Genomic DNA, 22,511 nt, shown 5'->3' with positions numbered 1-22,511 from the left:
TTGCTGAAGACTTTACTTTGCACAATCTTTGGGCGTAGCTGATCTGGATTCGGCTACTGCGTCGCTTTCTCGAACGAGTGGAGTAGATCTGGAGGGAGAATTTGCGTCTTTTACTACACCCATTGACATCCCTCGACTTAGATTATGCGATTCGAAATGCTGGGGACGGAGATTAGGCAAAACATACGGTGAGAGCGATCTAACATCCATCGTGTCTTGCTGCCTGGGCGCTATCAAATCTCAACGACTCGATAGTCACTTCGACAACGTATACTCCTGCCTTGAGCTTTTGGATAATTATAGTTTACATGTGAATATGGCCCACCATTCGAACGGCCGAGGCCATCATGAAGTTAGTGAATGCGTCGGGTGATCAAGGCGTTTGCATGAGTCTTTCACAGGCAGATAGTGAGCAACATTAGGCGGATGAGAAGCTCTGACCCTGTTACAAACAGTCTACATACACCTTTCTCCCACCGTAGAGACTATGTTCTTACCAGCACCTCTAGTCGACTTCTACCCTAAAGCCCACTCACCATGAAGCTCAGAAAGTCAAGAAGCGCTCCACAGTCGATGCAAACGACACTCCTCGGACGACAACCGAACGAGATACTCGATCTTATCCTCTCCGAAGTATGTCGCCAGAGTATCCGAGATCTTTCCAACATCTGCTTAGTATCGCGCGAACTGTATGGTCTCGCCGTGCCCCATCTCTATCGAAAGACTTTATAGACTTTCGTCGCGCTTCACATCTTTGTTTACTCCGAAGGCTTGAGCGACCGGGTTCTCGCATACCAGGGATGATTCGACATCTGCACTTGGCATCCTGGGAACCAAAGCACATCGAGCTGCCGGAGCATCGGAACCGTATCGAGAATCTCTTCAACGGGCTAGTAAATCTGGAAGAGCTAGAATGGGAAGGACCGTTTGACGTGTCGGCTTTCGTTCTTGATGCATTGCTTATGCGTTTTCCTCGGACTCGACTGTCTATCAAATCAAAGCAATTGACGTACCGGGATACAACTACAAGCATCTCACTGAGACGTGAACCGGAGAAATCGATACATCAACGAGCTATTTCTACGATCACCTGCTTGGAAATCAACCTGTCTGGGTATACTAGCTGGCCATGGACAGGCTTCCGACACGAATTGATGGGGATAGTTATCCGCAATCCTGCTCTCAAAGTCCTCCAAGTCGTCGCGGACAGTATAGGCGAAGTGGACTATACAACATTGACGGAGATTATCAAAGAACACACATTACCAAAGTTACGAGACTTTCGCTTGTTTGTGTCAGATTCGTCTATCTTCACAGAAGATGAGCTACAGGCTTGGGGCGAGCAAGGAGGTTGGGAAGAACTTGTTTCGCTTGGACTAAATGACCCCAAGTCACTCATCCCTTTCGTAGGGAATACCTCGATTTTAGAAAAGTTGTGCCTTGTTCCGCGCGACGGGGAGAACACCAAAGCTCTCGAGTCTCATCTTGCTAATTCCAAAGAATCATGTCCTTTTCCAGCACTTGAGCACCTCAAGATCCGATCACCTTGGAGCGGATTTACTACGACACAGCACAATCACCGTGCAGACCCCTGGAATCTGCTAAACTTACTGCCACTGGGGCAATTAAAGAGCCTGGATATTTCTCGGCCCTGCGGAGGAATTAGAGACACCCCGGATGTACCCCAGGCAGAGGACATTTCGAAAATTCGGAACATGTGCTCTAAACTGAATGAGTTGAGTTTGGATATGGCTATCCCAATGGTCCAGGGGCAATGGCCAAGCGATGTCATCAAGGAACTGACCGCATTTACGGAACCCATCAAACTGACGATCTTCATGCACTGCGGCTACAAAGGCGATTTTGAGCCAGACACGCCCGCCGAGATCCTACTTTTTTGCCGGTATTTCTACAGGATTTCGATCAAGATAGGTCCATACTTTCTTAAGAAGCGTGAAAGCCAGAGGGTGCCCGGTAATCCGCCATTCCAAGTCAATCTCGCATACGCATGGGGGGAATATTGCATTACGGAGGGTGATGAAATCACTCAACCTTATGAGTCACTCTTCCGAATCCAAAGTGTTGAGGTTCGTGAAGGCGTTTCGCGCGCTCACCGCCAGTTCCCATTCCTTTGCAGCAATCACCTTTCCAATAAGGATCTTGAAAGGATAAGCTTAGAAAAGTTGACGAAGAAGACAAAGCTACGGTTCCTGAATATCTTGTGTGGTAGGACACGGTACCGGCGCGAAATTGAACGTCGCGAGAACTTCTATGGGGATGAAGCTGGAGGCTGCGGGACTGAGCTCATCCTCTACGACATTCTGATGGTATCGGAATCCGACGGCAATGGGACTTGATGATGAGCGCAGTGTTTCTTTAAGCATCAAATCACTGGGATACATCTCAGGGAGTTTCCGGCTGGTTTTGCCTTTCTGTTTGCTTAGCGCTCATACCTTGAATTGCGAAGTGAGACATGCCGATGTTAGCAAGATATGTAACAATGAAACATGACAATACCGAAGCCAACACAAAGAAAATGCAAGATTTGGGCAACTCAATCCCTTGAATGAAAGAACAATGGGAAATGTCTCGTGCACTTACACAATCGAAATCACAAACTGAGTAGCATCAAGCAGCATCCAGTATGTATAACACGCCCACCAAGATACCGGTATCCACGCACTGGCAACTATCCGACGCGCATTGACATCGTCACAATTTTTGGGTGTCCAATCGAACGACATCGACAAGCATGTGCTACATTCTCGTCTCAACCTGTTCCTCCCACCAACCCCACATATGCGCTCACATCCTTCGCACCCGCTACACACAATGCAGCCATGCCGCACTACACAGCCTAGACCCAAATCGGTGTCCATCACGAATGAAGCGACGACAAATTAGCGATGGAGGAATCTGCGAGAGGTGCGAGGACAGAAGGAGTAGTCTGAGTGTGCTGCCGAGGAAGAGCTTGGTGGACAGCTTAGAAGGGTCAGAGAGTAGGAAGCGGAGGTTGAGCTGTGCGATGCAGGGGTGGCCTGTGGATACAGATGGGGAGAGTGAGAGTGTGGGAGACGAGGAGGATGGCGAGGGTGGAGGGGTCGTGGAAGTCAAGCTTGAGAATGAGGGGCGTGGGCAAAAGAGGAGTTTGGCGCTTTCCATGCAAGGGAAGAGCGATACGAACCCCGTCTGTAGTGCTCCGGAGCCACCGACGAAGAGAACAAGGAAAAGAGCCGCAATCACAAAACGACGATAGAAGACACGAATTAAAAGTAAAAAGCATACCATTGCACCAACTACCAACCCAAAACCCACATGCAAGTATAGACTATCCAAAAAGACAGGGAAGGGGGGTATACAAGAATAGTGCAAGCAAGGAGTCCAACAAAGAAAGTCTCATGACTGGTACCCCTCACCCGCAAATGTATATATGTTTGCTCATCCCCATTCAATCGATTCCTCATCATCCCTCATCTCTCATTGCTTTCCCAACATTAAGTCGTTGATCCATCCGTCGTATCCAAAGGAGCCAAGCACGCCGTTCTAGAAGTACTTACATGAAATTGTCTGTTTAACAAGGAGGACGTCGTGAGTTGTACTAAGCGTTCTCCTGGTTCTGCTGCGGCTGGTTGGCGCCAAAGAGTCCGCCGAACCAACTTGCGCGGTTGGCGGCCTTGCGGGCCTTTGAAGCTTCTTCTTCGTTCTGGACAAGGCGCAGAGGTCGCATGCCTTTACCCGTCATGGGGCCAGTGGTCTCACTGCGTGGCAGCTTTTGCTGTGGTGGAGATGGTGTATCGACGTGGCTTGCCGAGGAAGACTCTGTCCGTGTGTCCACCTCTTTGTCTTCGGGGATGGGGCCTTGACCGGAAGGCGCCCTCGAGATGACTGGCGGACCGAAGAAAGAGTTGCGTGGCGAGACCATACCGGGCGATGTTGGGTTGCTTGTAAGGCCCGGAATCTCAGAAGTTGAGCGACGGTGGTGGTGGCTGCCGCTCGGGTGTCGGCCTGACGTGCTTCGCGTCAAGGGAATCGACGGAGCAGTGGCTGGATCCTCATGGGCACTCGTCTGGTTGGGCGCGGCGGGAGGTCCCATCATGGACAACGGTCGTGGCTTGCGGTTCCCGCCCATGGCAACAGACTTCGCGCGCTGGAGGAATCCTTGTGGCTGGTCGCTGTCTTGGGGTGGCGGCGGTGGTAGCTCCTTGTTCTTGTTGGGGCCTCCAGAGCCTTCGTTCTCGACATCATTTCCTAGGACCGATTCGAAGCCCTGGTGTGTGAGTAGGCGACCAATGATCTTGTTGATGTAGAGGGTAAGAGCCTGGTTCTGCGCCTTCATGCTGCTGAGCTCAGTTTCGAGCTTGCGAACGACTTCGGCGTCGCCTTCCTCGGCGGACTGAAGCTCGTCAGCCAGACTGGTTGAAGGGCCGCTACGAGATGGTGCGCGGTCTTCGGTGTTGGATGTCTCGCGCAGGAAGTCGCCGCGGCTCAAGTCTCCGTTAAGCGTCTTCTCTCCGAGCAGAAGCTGGAAGCTTTCGTTGTCTTCCATGAGTCTGGCGTTAGTCATGCGCGTCTCGAGCAGTTGCTTCTCTAGTTCGCGCATGCGTCCGCCGCCAGCATTCTCTACCTCCAACACTTTGACCTGGTATTCGGCGAGCTCGAGACGCAGGTCTTCGATGATCTTGTCCTTTTGGTGGATGAGCTTCGAGTTGTTTCGCGAGTCGCTGCGCTTGACCGAGTTGGGTGGTGCAAAGGATGCGACGTTCTCGAGGTTCTGGGAGGAGTTGGTGCGGGATGGGTTGTTGCGGAAGCTTGCTGCCAGCTGTGTTAGCATCTACATGACTCCTACGCTGATCCAATGAGTGTGACTTACACGCTCGGGACAGGTGCTGCTCCTCTTCAGCCTCGCCAGTAGGCATGTTCTTGTTTGCCATGGTCTCCTTGAGGCGCTGGATGGTGTTCTGCATTTCCTCCTCCCTCGACTGCGTCTCCTCCTTCTCCTTGATGATCTGCGCACGTTCGGCCTCGTAGATGCCCTCGAGCTCGCGGTGTTGGCGTGTCAGCTCGCGCTTTACGTTCTCCAACGACTCGACCTTCTCTTCTTCCTCGTGGGCACGTTCTTCAAGCTTGGCCTGCTCGGTGAGAGCATCGTCGAGGCGAGCGTTGAGGATCTCGACCTGCTTCTGTCGCTCCTCTGCCTCGCTCTCTGCCTTTTGCAGGCGTTCCTTAAGATCTTGGAGGAGAGCAGTCTGCTCATCTCGGGCATCGTTATCGGCAGCATCGGCCTGTGAGGTGCTCAGATTCGAGGATGCGGCGGGCTTCTTGACAGCTGCGCGCGCTGAGACTGGCGTGCCATTGGTGCCTCCACGGACAGAGCGTGTTCGTGACACTGGGGTGGTGCCATTCGTAGTGGGCGTCGAGGAGCGGGGAATGCGGTTGGCAGCTCCAGGAGACGAGGAAGTCCTGGTGTTGACTTCGCGACGCGGGGTGCCCGGCGGCTTGGTTGCTGCGGCGGCCGACATGGTGTTTGAGTGTTTTCTTTGTCAAAGGTAAAGTGTGTCCCAGAGACTCGGGGTTGACAACGTCGCTCAAACAGGCGGCGGTTGCACACGAGGTCCGATTCTGGGGCGATCAGCGAGCGAATGCGCCTCGGGATGTGCTGATCACTGGGGCTGTGCGTGCGGCTGATTGACGTGTGGAAGCGGACCCGTTCAGCTGCAATGTTTTGAAGCTTGTTATGCGACACACCACGTCTACGAGTGCAAAACGTGGAGTAAGGAGACGGGCAGCGTTGGACCAGTAGTCGAGACGGGTTCCCACCGTTAGAGTTGGCCCATAATCTCCGCTACCACGCCTTCCCTGCCCTGCATTAGCCCGAGATTACTAGCACGTGACAGAGCCGTTCTCCGGGAAACGACTCCCTAACGTGTAGTACGCCACAGCGAGCCACCCTCCACTGCACTCACTGCGCTCGGTACTACCTAGTTTCAAGTTCATGTCAGTACTCTCTGCTCTGGTCCAGCAATCAGTGCATTTCCGCGACTTTTCCAGCCACATGTGGCGAAGTGCCCAGGTGAGCTCGGGTGGTTGCCACGCCTGTCCTCGCGAGACTATCTTCCACGTTCGTTCCACGCACATGTCAGGCACGTGACCATCCAGCAAGTCATCGTGAGCACGCTATACGCTGGAGAAGGTTGTTACTCCACCTCTTCTCCGTTCAATCGATCGGACGGCTTGGCCGTAAACGGGCGTACAGAATTTTGAGTCCAGGCCGTGTAGCATCTTCACCTTGAGAGCTGTCAGAGCAGGTGTTACAAGCACTAGCTTCGAAAGCGCTGTTGGTTGTGGTATAGCCTCAGAGTGTTCTAGGATTGTCCAATGCGCTGCAGCGCCTCGAGACCACAGGACTAAACTTTGATCAAGTACTACAATTGAAGGCCTATATTACTATCAATATTATCGCGATTACTGATCACACAGCGTGCAAGACTTACCATATCTCAGGTAGATACAAGAATTACTCTCTTCTTCTGGTAGGTATGTGGATACCGGTCGTATGAGATGCAACAGTTTGACACGCCACACGGTAGACGGCTGGTACTCAATCTCTTGGCTCGCGATAGGATAGTCTCTGTGGGTTCGCGACACCATCTCCAGGAACAAATTAGAATGCTGATCTACCTAGCAATACTCTGGTCTATTCGTTGTCGCAACGCGCGTACTTGCATCACTCGACGAGCTTGAATTGGATGCGAGGCTAATACACACGCGCACTCATGTCCGAAAGGCAGAAGGTCGCTTGTGGCCATGTTGCTTTAACGTTCGTGAAGGCGTTCCAGGTGTGGCTCTCTTCAGGCCGCATAATTGGCCTCCCAGGCCGTTATCTTGTCGGTGCGACGTTCAGTGAATCCTTCCCGCCGCGTCGGGTGACGATCCAGACTGCGACGAGCATGTTTGGTGTGACCAAAGACTACTATTCCAAGGTTCGTTGACGCCTATATGTGTTCGCAACTACGCTTGTCGACCTCATCTCCGCGGGCCACCATCATTTTACTTTGTATCGCTCACCAGACGCTCACCGCTACACCTGGTATTTGGAACGCAATGCCATCTTTTGTACGCTCGGTGCGGTGCTGATCCATCACATGATCTTTGCTGCTGTAGCCCTACAGAGCCGTGGCTCCACCCCGAGTAACATCGACGATACGCATCGTCGCCACCTATGTACCTAGACGACTGTGAACGAGAGCATCCGTTCGACGGTTCGGTTATCTCTGCGGCACGGTGCGTGTTGCTATTTAGGAACAGGCTGAATCCGTCAATGCTTGGAGTGTGATGAGATGCTTTCATTCTGCAAGCTGACCACCAACAACATGGCATTTGGGCGCTTGCACAGGGGAAAGGTGCTATTTTGCGTACCGTCAAGCCAAGCGTCCTTACGCCTAGTCGTGGACTTGGCAAAATGGACCAATCCGAATTACCAATCCGGGGCTGGACCACGAACATAGGTAAGCACCGACGATGGATCTACTTCGGGTGGGCGACCATTCTGGAGAAGAATGACGGCACCGGCTTGGCGCCGCGCAACTAATCGGATGTTTCTGTGTTTAATGGCGCGGTTTGGGATTCGGCGACAGCCTGTTGAAGGCGCCGAGAGACAGTAGGTTTCTCGACTCGATAACATAGCTCCGGGATGTTTCTTGGCTTTTGTGGCACAGCAATCAACAACAACTGAGATATCGAACTTGCAGTTTTTCTGCTAGCAATTGCCGCTCAACACAAAAGACGGCAGTCTAGTGTAGGCTTGAGTTCTTCGCCGGCTGGGGCTTGCAGGGGTCACCAAAGGCGCTGATCCCTATTCAAGAAATCTCGGCGTCGGTGCGGCGCAACGACGTACGGCAGTGTACGACGGAGGATTCCCCCAGAGGTGAAGACGGTAGTTTGGCCGGTTGTGGACTTACGCGTGCATCATTTACATGCAGCCGTTTCGATCCACCTATGGCTTGGGACCCATACAAACATCCCGAGGCCTCTAATAGACCAATTGTGAGTGGACACCGCTAGCCTGGGAATTTCCCAAACCTGCCATGATGCTCGCCTGCTCAAATGCAAGTATTTTCATTTGATAATCCAGGACTGCAGAGTACCAGGGTCCAAGCTAGCAGCTTTAGAAGGGTACAGGTACCAAGCAGGTCTGTTGGCGTGACCTAGAGACGCAGGGTGACAGTATAAATCGCCTAGGTCCGCCCTTCTGCACTCTTCACGTCTCACAGAACATCTTCTACTTCAATATGAGGACTCAAATCTTGACAGCGGTCACTGCACTGCTACATGTTGCCAATGCAGGATGTCCCTACATGGATGGCGAGTCTGTCGTTCGTCGAGACGACAGCCCCCAAGCTATGTCCACGGATGAGTTCATGGCCCAGTATGAAGTCGACGATAAGGGTACCTACCTGACCAACCCCGTTGGAGGGCCAATTGAAGACCAGAACGCTCTCAAGGCTGGTGAGCGTGGCCCATCACTACTGGAGGACCAGATCTTTCGACGAAAGGTGAGTTGTACTCATAACAACATCAGTCATTACGATACATACTAACTCCACATCTCTACAGATCATGCACTTCGATCATGAGCGCGTTCCTGAGCGTGCTGTTCATGCTCGTGGAGCAGGTGCCCATGGAACCTTTGTTTCCTATGGAGATTGGTCCAACATCACGGGAGCTTCCTTCTTGAACGCGCCTGGCAAGGAGACCTCCACCTTCATTCGATTCTCAACTGTGGCTGGTTCGCGTGGATCGGCTGATACAGTCCGAGATGTGCACGGTTTCGCTGTACGCTTCTACACTGATGAGGGCAACTTTGGTAAGTATCCAGCTGTAGCACCTCGAGAAGATTTCATCTTGCTAACGCGGCCTACCTGTAGACATCGTTGGAAACAACATCCCTGTCTTCTTCATTCAGGATGCCATCAAGTTCCCAGACCTGATCCATGCGGTAAAGCCCAAGCCTGACTCTGAGATTCCTCAAGCGGCAACGGCTCACGACTCGGCCTGGGACTTCTTCAGTCAGCAACCATCTTCCATGCATACCCTTCTCTGGGCTATGTCTGGTCATGGTACCATCCGAAGCTACAGGCACACAGATGGATGGGGTATCCACACATTTCGATTCGTGACTGACGCCGGAAAGTCCAAGCTGGTGAAGTTCCGCTTCAGGTCGCTCCAAGGAAAGGCTTCGCTCCTTTGGGAAGAGGCGCAAATGGCTGCTGGTATGAACGCGGACTTGCACCGACAGGACCTTTTCGACTCCATCGACAAGGGCTACTTCCCTGAGTGGGTGGTAAGTAACTCTTAGCTTTGTGCAAAAGCGAAGATAGCTAACTATATTTCCACAGTTCGAGGCTCAGATCATGGAAGAGGAAGACCAGCTTCGATGGGGTTTTGATCTTCTTGATCCTACCAAGATCGTACCTGAGGACATTGTGCCTTTCACGCCTCTTGGAAAGCTGACCCTGAACCGCAACCCACGCAACTACTTCGCCGAGACTGAGCAGATTATGTTCCAGCCAGGACATCTTGTGCGCGGAGTAGACATCACCGAAGACCCGCTTCTACAAGGACGAATGTTAGTATAATTCCTCGTATACACACGCCAAGTGAGACCATCACTGACGCATGTATAGGTACTCGTACCTCGACACTCAACTCAACCGCAACATGGGATCACCCAACTTTGAACAAATTCCCATCAACCAGCCTCGCGTACCGGTTCACAACAACGAGAGGGACGGTGCCGGCCAGATGTACATTCCCCTCAACACCGCCGCCTACTCCCCGAACACTCTCAACGAAGGCTCCCCGAAGCAAGCAAATCAGAGCACCGGTCGTGGATTCTTTACAGCACCAAGCCGCGGAACGAGTGGAAAGCTTGTCAGAGCCGTCTCCAGCACCTTTGCCGATGTATGGAGTCAGCCCCGTCTCTTCTTCAACTCTCTTCTGCCCGTTGAGCAGCAGTTTGTCATCAACGCGATGCGCTTCGAGACCTCGCAACTGAAGAGCGAGGTTGTGAAGAACAACGTGCTCATCCAGCTCAACCGCATCTCTCACGACATCGCCGTAAGGGTTGCGGAGGCGTTAGGCATGACCGCACCGGAAGCCGACGACACCTACTACCACGACAACAAGACCATTGGCGTCAGCGCATCTGGTGAGCCTTTGCTCAAGCTCGATGGACTCAAGGTCGGCTATCTTACTAGCGCGGGTTCTTCTGATGACAATGCAAAGGCGTTGAAGTCAGCTCTCGCTGATCTCAATGTTGGCATGACTGTCGTCGCCGAGCACCTCGGCGCCAGCATTGACCAGACCTACTCTGCTACTTCTGCCATCCAATTCGATGCCATTCTCATCGATGGGAGCGCAGAAAGTCTCTTCGCGTCCATCCCTAGTCTCGCTAACTCCAACTCCACAACTGCACCCAGCCGCAACGCGACCGCCAGCGCCCGTTCGACTCTCTACCCTGCCGGCCGTCCTCTTCAGATTCTCCAGGACGGCTACCGTTTCGGCAAGCCCGTTGGTGTGCTCGGATCTGGCAACACTGCTTTCGGCGCTGCTGGCATCGAGGCTTCCACTCCTGGTGTCTACACTGCGAGCGACGTGTCGGCGGTTGTGGACCAGCTTTCTGAGGGTCTCAAGACTTTCAAGTTCTTCGACAGATACCCATTGGACAACTAGGGAAAATATGCTGAGGTGACTGCGATGTAGTTCTTTTCGGTTTGTTCACGTGTTCGCGACTCGAGGTGCTGTTGCGCGCTCAAGAAACAATACATTTGCATACATCTACATAGTTAGACACAACGACACTTTTTGAACACATGACCATGACTCTTGTGTGTGAAGAAGCGCTATCTCAGCATCAAAGCTCAGGGCATGAACACTGACCTGAGTTCTGTCGCCTCATTTTTCTCCAACGTGGTCTGATCATGATCATGCGACCCTGAGATGACGCCGTCGTAAGTAGATTGCTCCTCGAGCCTCATATTGCAGTGGGTCTCGGGAGTTCGAAAAGGTTCCTTACGTGAAACGCAGCGAATACCTCTACCGGACAAGTTGAGGTACAGAAACCGAAGAGGCACAAAGTAGTACAAGAAACGTAAAGGCAAGCGCCCACGGATGGTTCGGCAGTAATGGACGTGTGACTGGCTGTAGGTGCCAATGTTCGCGATGCGCAGCTTCCGGGCCCGGCTATGACATCACCGGCTCCTGCGCAACTTCCCCCCAGGCTGACCCCCGCTTCCCAAAACTCAAACGGTAACGATTCTCTGCCCAGTACGTTGATCCTAGAAACGTCGCGACCGGGTTTTTTATACTCTCATACAGGTATGTCTCCACAATTCAGTACCATTACTCGCAGACTGCGCAGCGATGCGCGTGCTCTCGCGGCGCGTGAAGTAGCAATGCTAATGGGTCATAGGTCTCTAGAAACAGTATAAGAACAATAGCCTCAACATGTAAGTCAGTTTACGAGTCCTCTTAGATACTACACCATGACGCGCATCGAACTATCTCCACTTCTGCGACTTCCCGTTTCCGGTGTTCATGCGCATTCGCATGAACGGGTCAATGTTCACCTTGCATACCTCTGTGTACATGGCTTTCGCGATCGCTGACCTTGGTGTTCTTCCGCAGGAATCGATCACTCTCAGTGCGCTCGAAAAAGAGCACCAGCGGCAGTGGGGAGAAGTCCGCGCCCAAGCACCGCTTTACTATGGCTTCACTCCGAGGTACTCAGCAGCCGGAACTCTCGAAGAGGCTGTTCAAGATCATCAAATCGGAGAACCACGCGATTGGTGCCTACGAGGCTGCGGCACGCGAACGGGTCGGCATTGCTCAGCAGCTCTCCGAATGGGGCGAGGCTACAGAAGACGAGTCGATTTCGGAGGTCTCGGACAAGCTCGGAGTGTTGCTCGCAGAGATCGCAGAGCAAGAAGACATCTATGCGCAACAACTGGAGGAATATCGAGGCGTCCTGAAGCAGATTCGCAACACAGAGAGCTCGGTGCAGCCAAGTCGCGATCACAAAACTAAGGTGTGTTCTACGGCTATAGTCAGCATACTTCATGTTAACCAGATCATAGGTTTCGGATGAGATCGCGAAGCTGAAATACAAGGAACCTCAGAGTACTAAGATTCCCCAGCTCGAACAGGAGCTCGTCCGCGCGGAGGCTCAGAGCTTGGTGGCCGAAGCGCAACTCACCAACATTGTACGTTGAGTCAGAATTGACTTGTATCGTCTGCTGACCGATACAGACCCGTCAGAAGTTCAAGGAGGCATACGACCACCACTTCGCAGCCACCATCGAACGTGCTGAGAAGCAGATCATCCTAGCCAAGCACGCTCGCCGTCTCTTGAACCTCGTCGACGATACGCCCATTGTACCTGGCGATGTACACCCTCCATTCGCAGAGGCAGAAACAGCGCGCCAGGTCCTCAATGACGCTGAAGATGATCTTCGCCAGTACCGATTAGAGGTCGAGCCTATCCATTCGAGTGCAGGCAACCTCGGAGTGGGTGCAATGCCAGGCGCAGCAGCACCAGGAGTCGGGCTAGGAGGGACGACTGGCACGCCGGGTCCCGAATCTACTACGTATGGGAGTACAGTACGAAGTGAGAGTCCTGTGGGCGAGCAGTATGACAAGGCGGGCTCCGCTCCATACCCCTTGGAAGAGGCTGATAGGGTAGAGAGGCTGGAAAGGCAACAGGAGGAGGCTCCCAGACAGGAGGTTTCCAACGTGGCCTAAATTGAAGAGATTGCGACTTCGGGGTAGCTCTCTGGAGACATTTCCTTTTGTCTGCGTGTACTAATGATTTGATACATATCCCGATTGTGTCTTCTCTTCTGTAGCATGAGGTAATTTCGTAATGACACGTTTGCGCAGATAATCTCAGTGGTGCCTAAAGTGATGTAACAAAGGTTTCGAGCCAATCGAGCACATAATTCGGATGGGTGCCTGAAGGTGATGATGAATGTGTAAGAAGTGCCCTGGGCCGTGTATAAGGTCCCACCTAAACCCTAGAATTGTCCGTGCATATTTGGCGGGGACCTCTTAGCGCGGAATGTGCCGTTCCCCAAGAAGACACATCGAGCTCTACGTCGTATCTAAATTCACGCGCACGCCCGCCAACACCGCCAATCCCCTTACCACTACTTTCCACCTCTTCCACTCACAGTCTCCGCTGCCGTAGCCATGGCGGACCGCAAAAAGAGAGATCGATACGCAGCAGGAACGGGATACCAATTCGGCGCGAATACACCAGACGCCCAAGCTGGAGGAGTCCCCCCACCAGTAGTACCTGGCTATGGAGCTCAAACGCCTGCATACGGAGCAGCACCTTCTCCTGGGTTCGGCGCCCCGGCTCAGGGCTATGGAGCATCAGCACAGGGTTATGGAGCGCCAGCCCAAGGCTATGGACAGCCCATGGCTCAAGATCCGAATGCCCTCAACCAGCAGTTCGGGCAGATGAACCTAGGCCAGGGCCAAGCAGCTCCGCAAGTTCAACAACCCGTCGCGGCTACCCAGCAGAACCAGCTCTTTCCCTCGGACCTCATTGCGCAGCCCTTCCACGTCTCGGAGCTGTACAACCCTCCTCCTCCCATCAACCTGCCGTCCAATGCCGCGGCCACCCCCTCCGAGTTCGCGAACGAATCGAGTAAATACCTGCGATGTACGCTCAACACCATCCCTACCAACCACTCGCTACTCAAGAAGAGCAAGCTTCCCTTCGCCCTCATTATAAGCCCATATGCGAGCTTGCACGACTCGGAGGACCCTGTGCCAGTAGTGCATGACCAGGTCATCAGCCGTTGTCGACGATGCCGCGCCTACATCAATCCCTTCGTTTCATTTCTGGATCATGGACACAGGTGGAGGTGCAACATGTGCAACCTGACCAACGACGTTCCTCAGGCATTCGATTGGGATGCAGCACAGCAGAAGAGCGTGGACCGCTGGCAGAGACCCGAGCTCAACTATGCCGTGACCGAATTTGTTGCGCCTCAGGAATACATGGTAAGTTCTGGCTGTACGAAGTGCTTGTGAGACAAACGCTGACTTCGTACCTCTATCTCTGCAGGTCCGCCCTCCACAGCCTCTATGCTACTACATCCTGCTAGATTGCACACAAGGCGCTGTCAACAGCGGCTTGCTCGCGGTTGTCTCGAGGGTCATCAAGGAGTCGCTCGGCCGGATACCAAACGCAGACGGCCGGACACGCATTGGATTTATGGTCAGTAATGCGCGTTCGAAGGCATATGGTGCGCAAGCTAACTCTGTATCAGGCGGTCGACAATGGTTTGCACTTCTTCGGCATTCCTCCGGACAACAGCGAATCCAACGAACCGCAGCAGCTCGTAGTTTCCGACCTCGATGAGCCCTACCTTCCTATGCCTTCGGACCTCCTGGTCAGCCTCAGCCAATGTCGCAACAACATCGAGACGTTCCTTGACCGCCTCCCGACCATGTTCCAAAACACACACGTCCCTGGCTTTGCGCTGGGCTCAGCTCTCCGATCCGCACATAAGCTCATTTCCCCACTCGGAGGAAAGTTGACTGTCATTGCCGCATCGCTACCCAACGTTGGCCATGCAGCATTGAGCCCTCGAGAAGACAAGTCGCTACTGGGCACCGGAAAAGAAGGCAGTTTGTTGCAGCCTGCGAACAACTGGTACAAGAGTTTTGCGGTAGAATGCTCTAAGAACCAGGTGTCGGTGGATATGTTCCTATTCTCCTCGCAGTACCAAGATGTTGCGACGCTGAGCAACCTTCCACGATTTACGGCTGGTCAGACATACTTTTACCCTGGATGGAATGCGGCAAGACAAGAGGATGTCGTCAAGATTGCAACCGAACTGGCTGACTATCTGTCTGCTGAGATCGGTCTAGAGGCCGTTCTCCGAGTGCGCGCTACCACCGGATTGAGGATGTCTGCATTCTACGGAAACTTCTTCAACCGCTCGTCCGACCTCTGCGCCTTCCCAGCATACCCCAGAGATCAAGCTGTAGTAATCGAGGTCGCTATCGACGAAACAATTTCCAAGCCATTCGCCTGTCTCCAGGCCGCTGTGCTTCACACTACCTCAAGTGGTCAGCGCCGTATCAGAGTTCTGACTCTTGCTGTACCTACGACTGAGAGCCTGGCGTCAGTTTATGCATCAGCGGACGCACAAGCGATCACTACCTATTTCAGTCACAAGGCAGTTGAGCGAGCATTGTCGAGCGGTCTTGACGCAGCACGAGACGCATTACAGGCCAAGATCATCGAGATACTCTCAACGTATCGAAAGGAGCTGGCAGGCGGCAGCATGGGCGGTGGTGGGCTACAACTACCGCAAAACCTTCGCGCTCTTCCCATACTGTTCTTGGGACTCATCAAGAACGTTGGTCTTCGTAAGAGCGCTCAAATCCCGAGTGATCTCCGATCAGCAGCTCTTGACCTCCTTTCTACGCTGCCATTGCGTCTACTCACGCAGTACATCTACCCGTCTTTCTACTCGCTCCACGATATGCCTGATGATGCTGGTGTACCAGAGCCTACCACCGGTCAAATCACCATGCCACCAGCGTTGAACCTTTCCAGTGCAGCCATTGTGCCGTACGGTCTTTACCTCCTGGATGACGGTGTAAACCAGTTCTTGTAAGTACAAGTGCAGATTCATTATTGAGACTGAGCTAACGTGACTAGATGGATTGGCCGAGATGCCGTCCCTGCGCTTCTGAATGATGTATTTGGCGTCGAAGACCGCACACAATTGAAACAGGGCAAAGCTTCATTACCACTTCTTGACAACGAATACTCCGAGCGAGTGCGAGCTGGTGAGTTGACATTACTGATGATTTATACAGCCCAGAGTGCTAATACAATATAGTCGTCGAGAAATCAAGAGACCACAAGTCAAAGGGCGTGGGCTCGATTACTCTACCTACGCTGTACATTATCAAGGAAGACGGCGACCCAGCCCTCAAGCTATGGACACAGACCCTCCTTGTCGAAGACCGGGCAGACCAGGGTGAAAGCATCGTCCAATGGATCAGCAAACTCCGAGAAAAGGTATATCAATGAGTCAGCTGCCCGAAGAGAAGACTGACGTTCCACCTAGGTTGTGCAGTAAGCATCGGATAGATTTAGGCACTTGTTCATTAGGCGGTGTGGATTGGGCGGGTCGATACCGCATTGGCGCAAGATCCGAAGAAGAAATCAACATTGCTTGGGCGGTGGAGTGATGACTGGGAGTCGCACCAAGCGAATCGTGACTTATACAGCAGCAATGTGATACCAGCTTCCATCTGTTTGTTCTTGGCCACCTCGGCTGTGTCAATGTACCACAGTTGTGCGGCGAGGCAGCTGCCCGTCATTGCCACACGGCGTCAATGCATGGCGATGAAACGTAGTGCTAAGCTGTTGTGCGAGTACTGAGGAGGGGCCTGCGGTTAACGTGTATGCAAGACAGGCTTTCCCCGTGTGCATCTTGAGTTGCTCGATAATCGATAAGAGTCATACCTCGGTCTTCGCGCTTCGCGCACGGGCTATCACACGGCTGGAGGCAGGCACAGGCACGTTCCGAGCGTTGACTCCACTATCGCTAACCTCACCATGAGCGCGAGTAATGCACGGCTCCCTCAACACCAACGCCACCGCTGGCGACAAAAGCGTCCAGACATCTGGCTCGCCCGCTAACACAAGCCCGCATGATTCGGTAAAGCTACTATTTTGAACATGTAGGCCTGCATACACTATGTGTTTCACCAATCCTCCAGCTGCCGCTGCAGGAAGGACGAGTGTTTTCTTTGTAGGCACGGCGCACGATCCTCGTGTGGGGATGCGCCTACGCAACGTGTCAATAGCAATATTGCGTCTCGTTTAGGCACCGGAAGCGGAATCTTGAAGCATACAAGGGACAAAGTACGGTACAGACGACGCAACGAGGCGCACCGCGCAGATGACCACGATATTCGCGATCCATGGTATCATCCCGCGTCTGTCCGCCAGATTCCCTCGAATCATACACTGCTTGCCAGGAACTAGTCGGGCCACTGGGTCCTCCGCCTTTCTGTCAGCGCTTCCGAGCTATAGAGTGTGATGGCGACAAACTGTCACGCACCGCTCAAAGCCCAACGCCAGGCAACGCCAGGGGACAGACTACCGTCTCTGACCGCCTCGTTCAACAGCCGCCTGGCGCCTTTCGCGCTGCAAAGACGCAAAATTTGAGTCGCTGAAGTCCGGCAGAACCACGGATGCTAGCCTTTCGCTTCGGCAAGGTACAAAGGTACAACACTTTTTGTGGATCTGGTCGAGTCCCCTTGCATCGGCGCTCGCCCACGCTGCTAGCTTGCAGCGACTATCCGCGTCAACCAATTACTTGGGCATGGCACTGTCAGCTTCGCCAGGCGGCCGACGCCATGCTCGTCTGCTTATGGCTGTCTTCTCCCAGGCGCGCAACTTGTCTTGGGGGACTGGCCAAACGCGCCGGCGCGTCCATGGCATAGCCAGCCATCTTGGTCCCGATCTATCTGATAACACGTGAAACGGCAGCGGGCGTTGGTAGGTGTTTCGTCATCAATATCCAGCGTGCTCAGGTCCCGGCCATAACGCACGACCTAGAGCAAATAGTCAGGTTCTTGACCCATCGCTGCAAGCATGTGCCATGACCGTTGTTAGCAACCGGAAACAGGCAGTGCTGCCCAGTGCCCCGCCGCACAATATGATGCCATGTCCTGCAGCCAGGCCGATTGCTTGACGGCAGATGCGCTCATCAGGGCTTGCAGACGTACTATGGTCTGACAGGCGGACGAGCATACTCTGGGGCTCAGCTGCACCTCTTCATCATGTCTGGGTCGGCGGGCCAAGCATCGCTAATTCCAAGGATCTGCAGGCAAGATGTGCCTTCGTCGCAAGGTGGATCGGACTCTAACCCCAGCCTTCTGCCAGGCCGTCCGTCCAGGGCGCACGACAAAGCCGCTAAGATCCCGTCCTGTGCCTTACCAACCCCTCCTCGTGCATTTGCGACGCAATCGTGAGTTCGTTCTAATCCCGCTCTCCTGCATCGACACCTGCTCCTCTGCCTTCATACCCGGGTCTTGCACAGTCTAGCTGCATCGCCACAAGAGCCGCATCCTGCCGCTCCTACTCGAGCCCTTGTGCGCATCGAGTCTTGCGTCAAAGAGGGGCCAATCTCCCCGCCACCTGAGGCATCCCATCCCGCGCCTTATCATACCCAGCCCAAAGTCCGAGTATCCGTGGTTGCTCAACCCTCACCACTGGTACACCTTTGGGCGACACCAACTTGACGATTTTACGACGCAACGATCGAATTTAACACGACCTCGTAGATTTTGTTTGACCTTGCTCGCTGGGCGCTGACTCCGGATGTTGTTGCAACGCCGCCCTCTATTCGTCATCATATCGTTTCAGCCTTCCCACATCCGCTCCAGGAAGGGACCACCCGCAGTATCATACTGATTGCGCCGCTCGAGGCAACCCGCCTGGGACCTGCGCCTGCATTAACTCTCCAGTCTTACATCACCGGCGCTACCAAAGCGAGCTCCCTCGTGCAGGTTGTAAGCTATACGCGCTCGTCTCCGCAGACTTGCGCGGCTCACTCAGCACGACACGGAACAAGAGGTGGCTATCGTTAGACTGCTGGTCACCGCCTCTTCCAACATGTCTACTTTCCAAGCAGTCAACACCACATTGTCGGTCCCAGATGCGCCACAGGGCCGCCCGGGTGACGAGACGACACCGACTACTCCTCGACCGAACAGCAGGTTCTTTGCCGAATCGAAAGCGACCGAAGAGATCCGTACCGAAGACCCATCGGCTAAGACACCTACACGCAATACCTTTGCGGGTCTTGTTGGTCAGCGACCACTGCCCTCGTCGCCGTTTACACCCGGCCGCGAGCTGAGCGAGACACCTTCAGCTTCGAACAAGAGCGAACAAAGTAGAGAGGACTCGCATAGGCCAACAACCTCGGGACAAGATGTGCATATGGGTGATGGGGATGATGACGAGAAAGACGGATCGGACAACGATAGCGTAACCAGCGATTCCAACCGGCCGTCTAAAAAGAAGAAAGGACAACGCTTCTTTTGTACCGACTTTCCTCCGTGCAATCTAAGCTTCACGAGAAGTGAGCATCTGGCACGACACATTCGGTACGTAGCGCACTATACGGCATTTTACGTTGCTAACACACTGCAGTAAGCATACTGGTGAAAGACCCTTCCAATGTCACTGTTCCCGGCGATTCTCGCGACTCGACAACCTCCGACAACATGCCCAAACAGTCCACGTCAACGAAGACATACCTTCGGAATCGCTAGCTGCAACGGGTACGAGGTTCCAAAGGCAGATCCGGACCGACAGAGTAAGACCACCTGGAAACCGATCTCGAGCGAACACACTAGGCAGCACAGGTGGCCATAGCAGAGGCCACAGCAGAAACCTCTCAGCTTCAAGCATAATCTCTACCGCTTCGACCATGAGCGCGGCACCTTCTCCCGACATTCGACGTAGGCCACCACCTTTGGCCATGGCCAGTGATGGCGGTGCTAGCGCGAGGGCCCGCCTGTCGCTCAACACAATGAACGCGTATGACCCACCGATGATGGGTTCTCCTGGGCCTGTCGAGTATGACACGCAGTCCATCGCGCCTACAACGCCCACATCCGCTACCTTCTCGACAGTTACTGGCAGCCCCGCTCGTTACGGGTCCACTATACAATCTCCCGTTTCGTCTTCGTCCAGGCCAGTCTCATGGGCTGGACCACCTCTTCCAGGACGCCGAGAATCCATCTCGTCTAGCGGCAATCCTTTCTCTGGTCCTCCAGGACAGGGTCCTTCCACGTACATCACACCTCTGCAGTCGACTGCCGCACCCAGCTATTCAGCCCAAAGCAGCGCATATGCGAGCCCAACAGCATCTCAATTCTCAGAGTCGAGGAGAGATTCAAACGCAGATGCCGACTGGAGGCGACGTACGTGGCATCCAGGAACTTGGGGGCATACTGGGCCTCGACCAGCGACCAGTGGGCTTGGTTATCACCAGACGCCAGACGCGGATCGGCCCACGTTTACTTCAATTCCGGCCGCTTCTCAAACTACCCGTCTTCCGGGAATTGAAAGCTTCGACCATGCACCCCCTCCGCTTCCTCGACGCCAGCCAAGTCCAATGCAAGTAGACGCCCCAGCTCGTCCACTCACATATCACGCGCCGATGGAGCACCCGCCTCCGCCTCACAGGGGTCACCACAAAAGAACTAGTATTTCTTGGGAAATTGACCGTCTGAACATTGCTGGCCCAAGTTCTCAGAGAGAACCACAATGGTCGCAACCATACCCTGGCAGTGCGGGACGAGCGAATGCTACACGCCCTACGACCGCTCATGGGTACTTTAGTCGGCAACCTTCTAACGTTCAGCCAATCCAGATCCCTTCCATCAACGCTTCGCCCAGGACTTCGCAAGAACAGCCTACGACGCCCCGAAAGAACAAGCGACAGGCGTGGTATAACGGACCTGTCAGTCAACCACAAAGAGCTATGCAGAGAACATCCCCTGAAGATAGTAGCAGTAGCGAAGGCGTTCCCACTCCAGGGACGATTTGGGAACATCATCCGAACATCGTGGGGAGCAATGGATATGTCGAAACGCCAGTCGTCGAAGATTACAAGTCACAAGCGTCAATTATGGAAAGGCCGCATCCATTACAATCGCAGCCACACCATTATCATAGCCACAGTCTCTCCAACTCGAGCTCAAGCTATCGACCGCAACGAGAACCCGAGCGGGGACCCGCAACGTTCGGTCAGCCGCTACCGCAGCAGACAGCCAACAATGATATGAGACGCTTAGAAGCGTTAGTTGCCGTCGCCACTGGCGAGCAAGCCGTAGAGAACCGCTCTTGAATTAGGTCAGCTGATTGCTTCCTCACCGCCTTTACATCACACATCGCCATCATCAATTTACGTCGAGTTTTTCAAAGCACAGCCACGATGTCACGACCTCGAAGAACAATAACGAATCTCCTATGATTTACGCAATGATACACATGTCTGGTGTTTTACCTCCAGTTCCGCATGACAATCTCTCGGTCTTTTGCTTTGTTTCCCTTGCCTTCACTTCAGATATCACCGACCAGGTGAGGGCTCTTGTTGTCGCTTTCCATATGATACCAATCGGAGCTCCTGCTCGAACTTCCTTGGGATACCCCGATCCGGCATATGTCATTTTCCCTTTGTTTTGTTTGCCTTTGTGCATATGACGTTTTTGCTTTCGTTTTAGGGATATACCAAATCGAACAGCGGGAGTCTGGAGTTTTTTTTTTCGGGATCAGTTTCTATTTTTACATGACGACTCTCTATTAGGATGTGCTGTCGTGCTGTTTTTGGTGGGACGGGTCACTGATGATGAACATTGGTAATGAGTAGAGTGGACGGTCAATAGTCGTCCTTGGACATTCTTAACATACTTGTATATGCTTTCTCGGATGAGCTTGACTATGTGTGCTTTCTTGTGACCTGCTGCGACAGATGCCTAGAGACTGGTGATTATGTCATTATGAGAAGTAGTAAAGTGAACTGTGTTGCTGGGTTCAACAACCAGGTCGAGGAGTACTACGTGGCTCGAGCAACGCTTGTACGCCTTCTTACTAAGGACAAGACATTCAAAGAGAAGTTTGGCAACCCGAATGCCACCCACGATCATGTTTGTCCTATCTTCAGCAAGATAAACAGGCAGAAGCTGCTCGCCCACCAGTGTCACATGGGCTGGAGGCATCAGATGCTGTTTCGCTGGATCAACGTTACCGCGACGTAGATGCACAGACTCCATCAGAACGACCTGCTACTCGAATTCCCGTTTTATCCTGACGAGAATTGGAAGTGGGACCGAGACGATCTCTCGCCAGAGAAGAAGATCCCATTCACCCTATACAAACATGTCAGCATCCGCATTGTCAACAATGAGAATGAGATTGCCATCATCCGTGTCGTAGATCTACTCGTTAACGACGATCAGCCGCAACTGGGCGATATGAGCGATCTGGATCCCGATAAAGTCGATCTCACCAGGTTCGCGGCGGTCCTTAGGCGGAAGAAGAAGTCATTCAAATACCCCGCCAACGGCCTCATTACTTTCAAGCACACCTTTGATTTGGAATCAACAGATTGCGATCACGAAGAGTGGGCAGCTCGCATACGCATTGAGACTATTGCGTACACGGGGAAAGAGCAAGATTGAAATGAGGTTAGATACATGTGCAGAGGAAGAGGAAGAGGGAGAGGAAGATTTGGTTGGATAGGTTGGATAGGTTGGGTAGGTTGGATAGGTTGGGTAGGTTGGATAGGTTGGGTAGGTTGGATAGGTTGGGTAGGTTGGATAGGTTGGATAGGTTGGATGATGATGGCAGAGAAGTTGAAGGGTAGTAGCAAGGAGGTTGAAGGATAATAGTATATTCC

General features: G+C 53.2%; 6 protein-coding genes across 6 annotated transcripts; 5 read left to right on the top strand and 1 right to left on the bottom strand.

The window, feature by feature from the left end:
• Positions 1-3,598: 3,598 nt before the first annotated feature.
• J4E90_004714 (uncharacterized protein) lies at positions 3,599-5,519 on the bottom strand (the record flags this gene model as incomplete). Its single annotated transcript, XM_051434278.1, has 2 exons — positions 3,599-4,812; positions 4,871-5,519. The coding sequence occupies 2 exons, from the start codon at positions 5,517-5,519 to the stop codon at positions 3,599-3,601; spliced, it is 1,863 nt and encodes a 620-aa protein (XP_051291534.1).
• A 2,769-nt stretch (positions 5,520-8,288) lies between these two features.
• Positions 8,289-10,731, top strand: J4E90_004713 (uncharacterized protein; the record flags this gene model as incomplete). Its single annotated transcript, XM_051434277.1, has 5 exons — positions 8,289-8,552; positions 8,614-8,863; positions 8,925-9,340; positions 9,396-9,625; positions 9,684-10,731. The coding sequence occupies 5 exons, from the start codon at positions 8,289-8,291 to the stop codon at positions 10,729-10,731; spliced, it is 2,208 nt and encodes a 735-aa protein (XP_051291533.1).
• Positions 10,732-11,764: 1,033 nt separating this feature from the next.
• Positions 11,765-12,798, top strand: J4E90_004712 (uncharacterized protein; the record flags this gene model as incomplete). The annotated part of the gene is made up of 3 exons (XM_051434276.1): positions 11,765-12,085; positions 12,135-12,260; positions 12,307-12,798. 3 exons carry the CDS (start codon positions 11,765-11,767, stop codon positions 12,796-12,798), a joined length of 939 nt encoding a protein of 312 aa, XP_051291532.1.
• Positions 12,799-13,245: 447 nt separating this feature from the next.
• On the top strand, positions 13,246-16,117 carry SEC24 (COPII subunit; the record flags this gene model as incomplete). Its single annotated transcript, XM_051434275.1, has 5 exons — positions 13,246-14,067; positions 14,132-14,284; positions 14,337-15,691; positions 15,740-15,870; positions 15,924-16,117. The coding sequence occupies 5 exons, from the start codon at positions 13,246-13,248 to the stop codon at positions 16,115-16,117; spliced, it is 2,655 nt and encodes an 884-aa protein (XP_051291531.1).
• Positions 16,118-18,715: 2,598 nt separating this feature from the next.
• Positions 18,716-19,258, top strand: J4E90_004710 (uncharacterized protein; the record flags this gene model as incomplete). The annotated part of the gene is made up of 1 exon (XM_051434274.1): positions 18,716-19,258. The coding sequence occupies one exon, from the start codon at positions 18,716-18,718 to the stop codon at positions 19,256-19,258; it is 543 nt and encodes a 180-aa protein (XP_051291530.1).
• A 2,499-nt stretch (positions 19,259-21,757) lies between these two features.
• Positions 21,758-22,293, top strand: J4E90_004709 (uncharacterized protein; the record flags this gene model as incomplete). Its single annotated transcript, XM_051434273.1, has 2 exons — positions 21,758-21,763; positions 21,889-22,293. 2 exons carry the CDS (start codon positions 21,758-21,760, stop codon positions 22,291-22,293), a joined length of 411 nt encoding a protein of 136 aa, XP_051291529.1.
• Between the last annotated feature and the right edge of the window lie 218 nt (positions 22,294-22,511).

The sequence above is a fragment of the Alternaria incomplexa genome (genome assembly GCF_024043165.1).
Source record: "Alternaria incomplexa strain BMP 0042 chromosome Unknown scaffold_6, whole genome shotgun sequence".
Taxonomy (NCBI): Eukaryota; Fungi; Ascomycota; class Dothideomycetes; order Pleosporales; family Pleosporaceae; genus Alternaria; species Alternaria incomplexa.
Note: the sequence above shows the minus strand (reverse complement) of the source record. Positions and strands in the feature narration are given on the sequence as shown.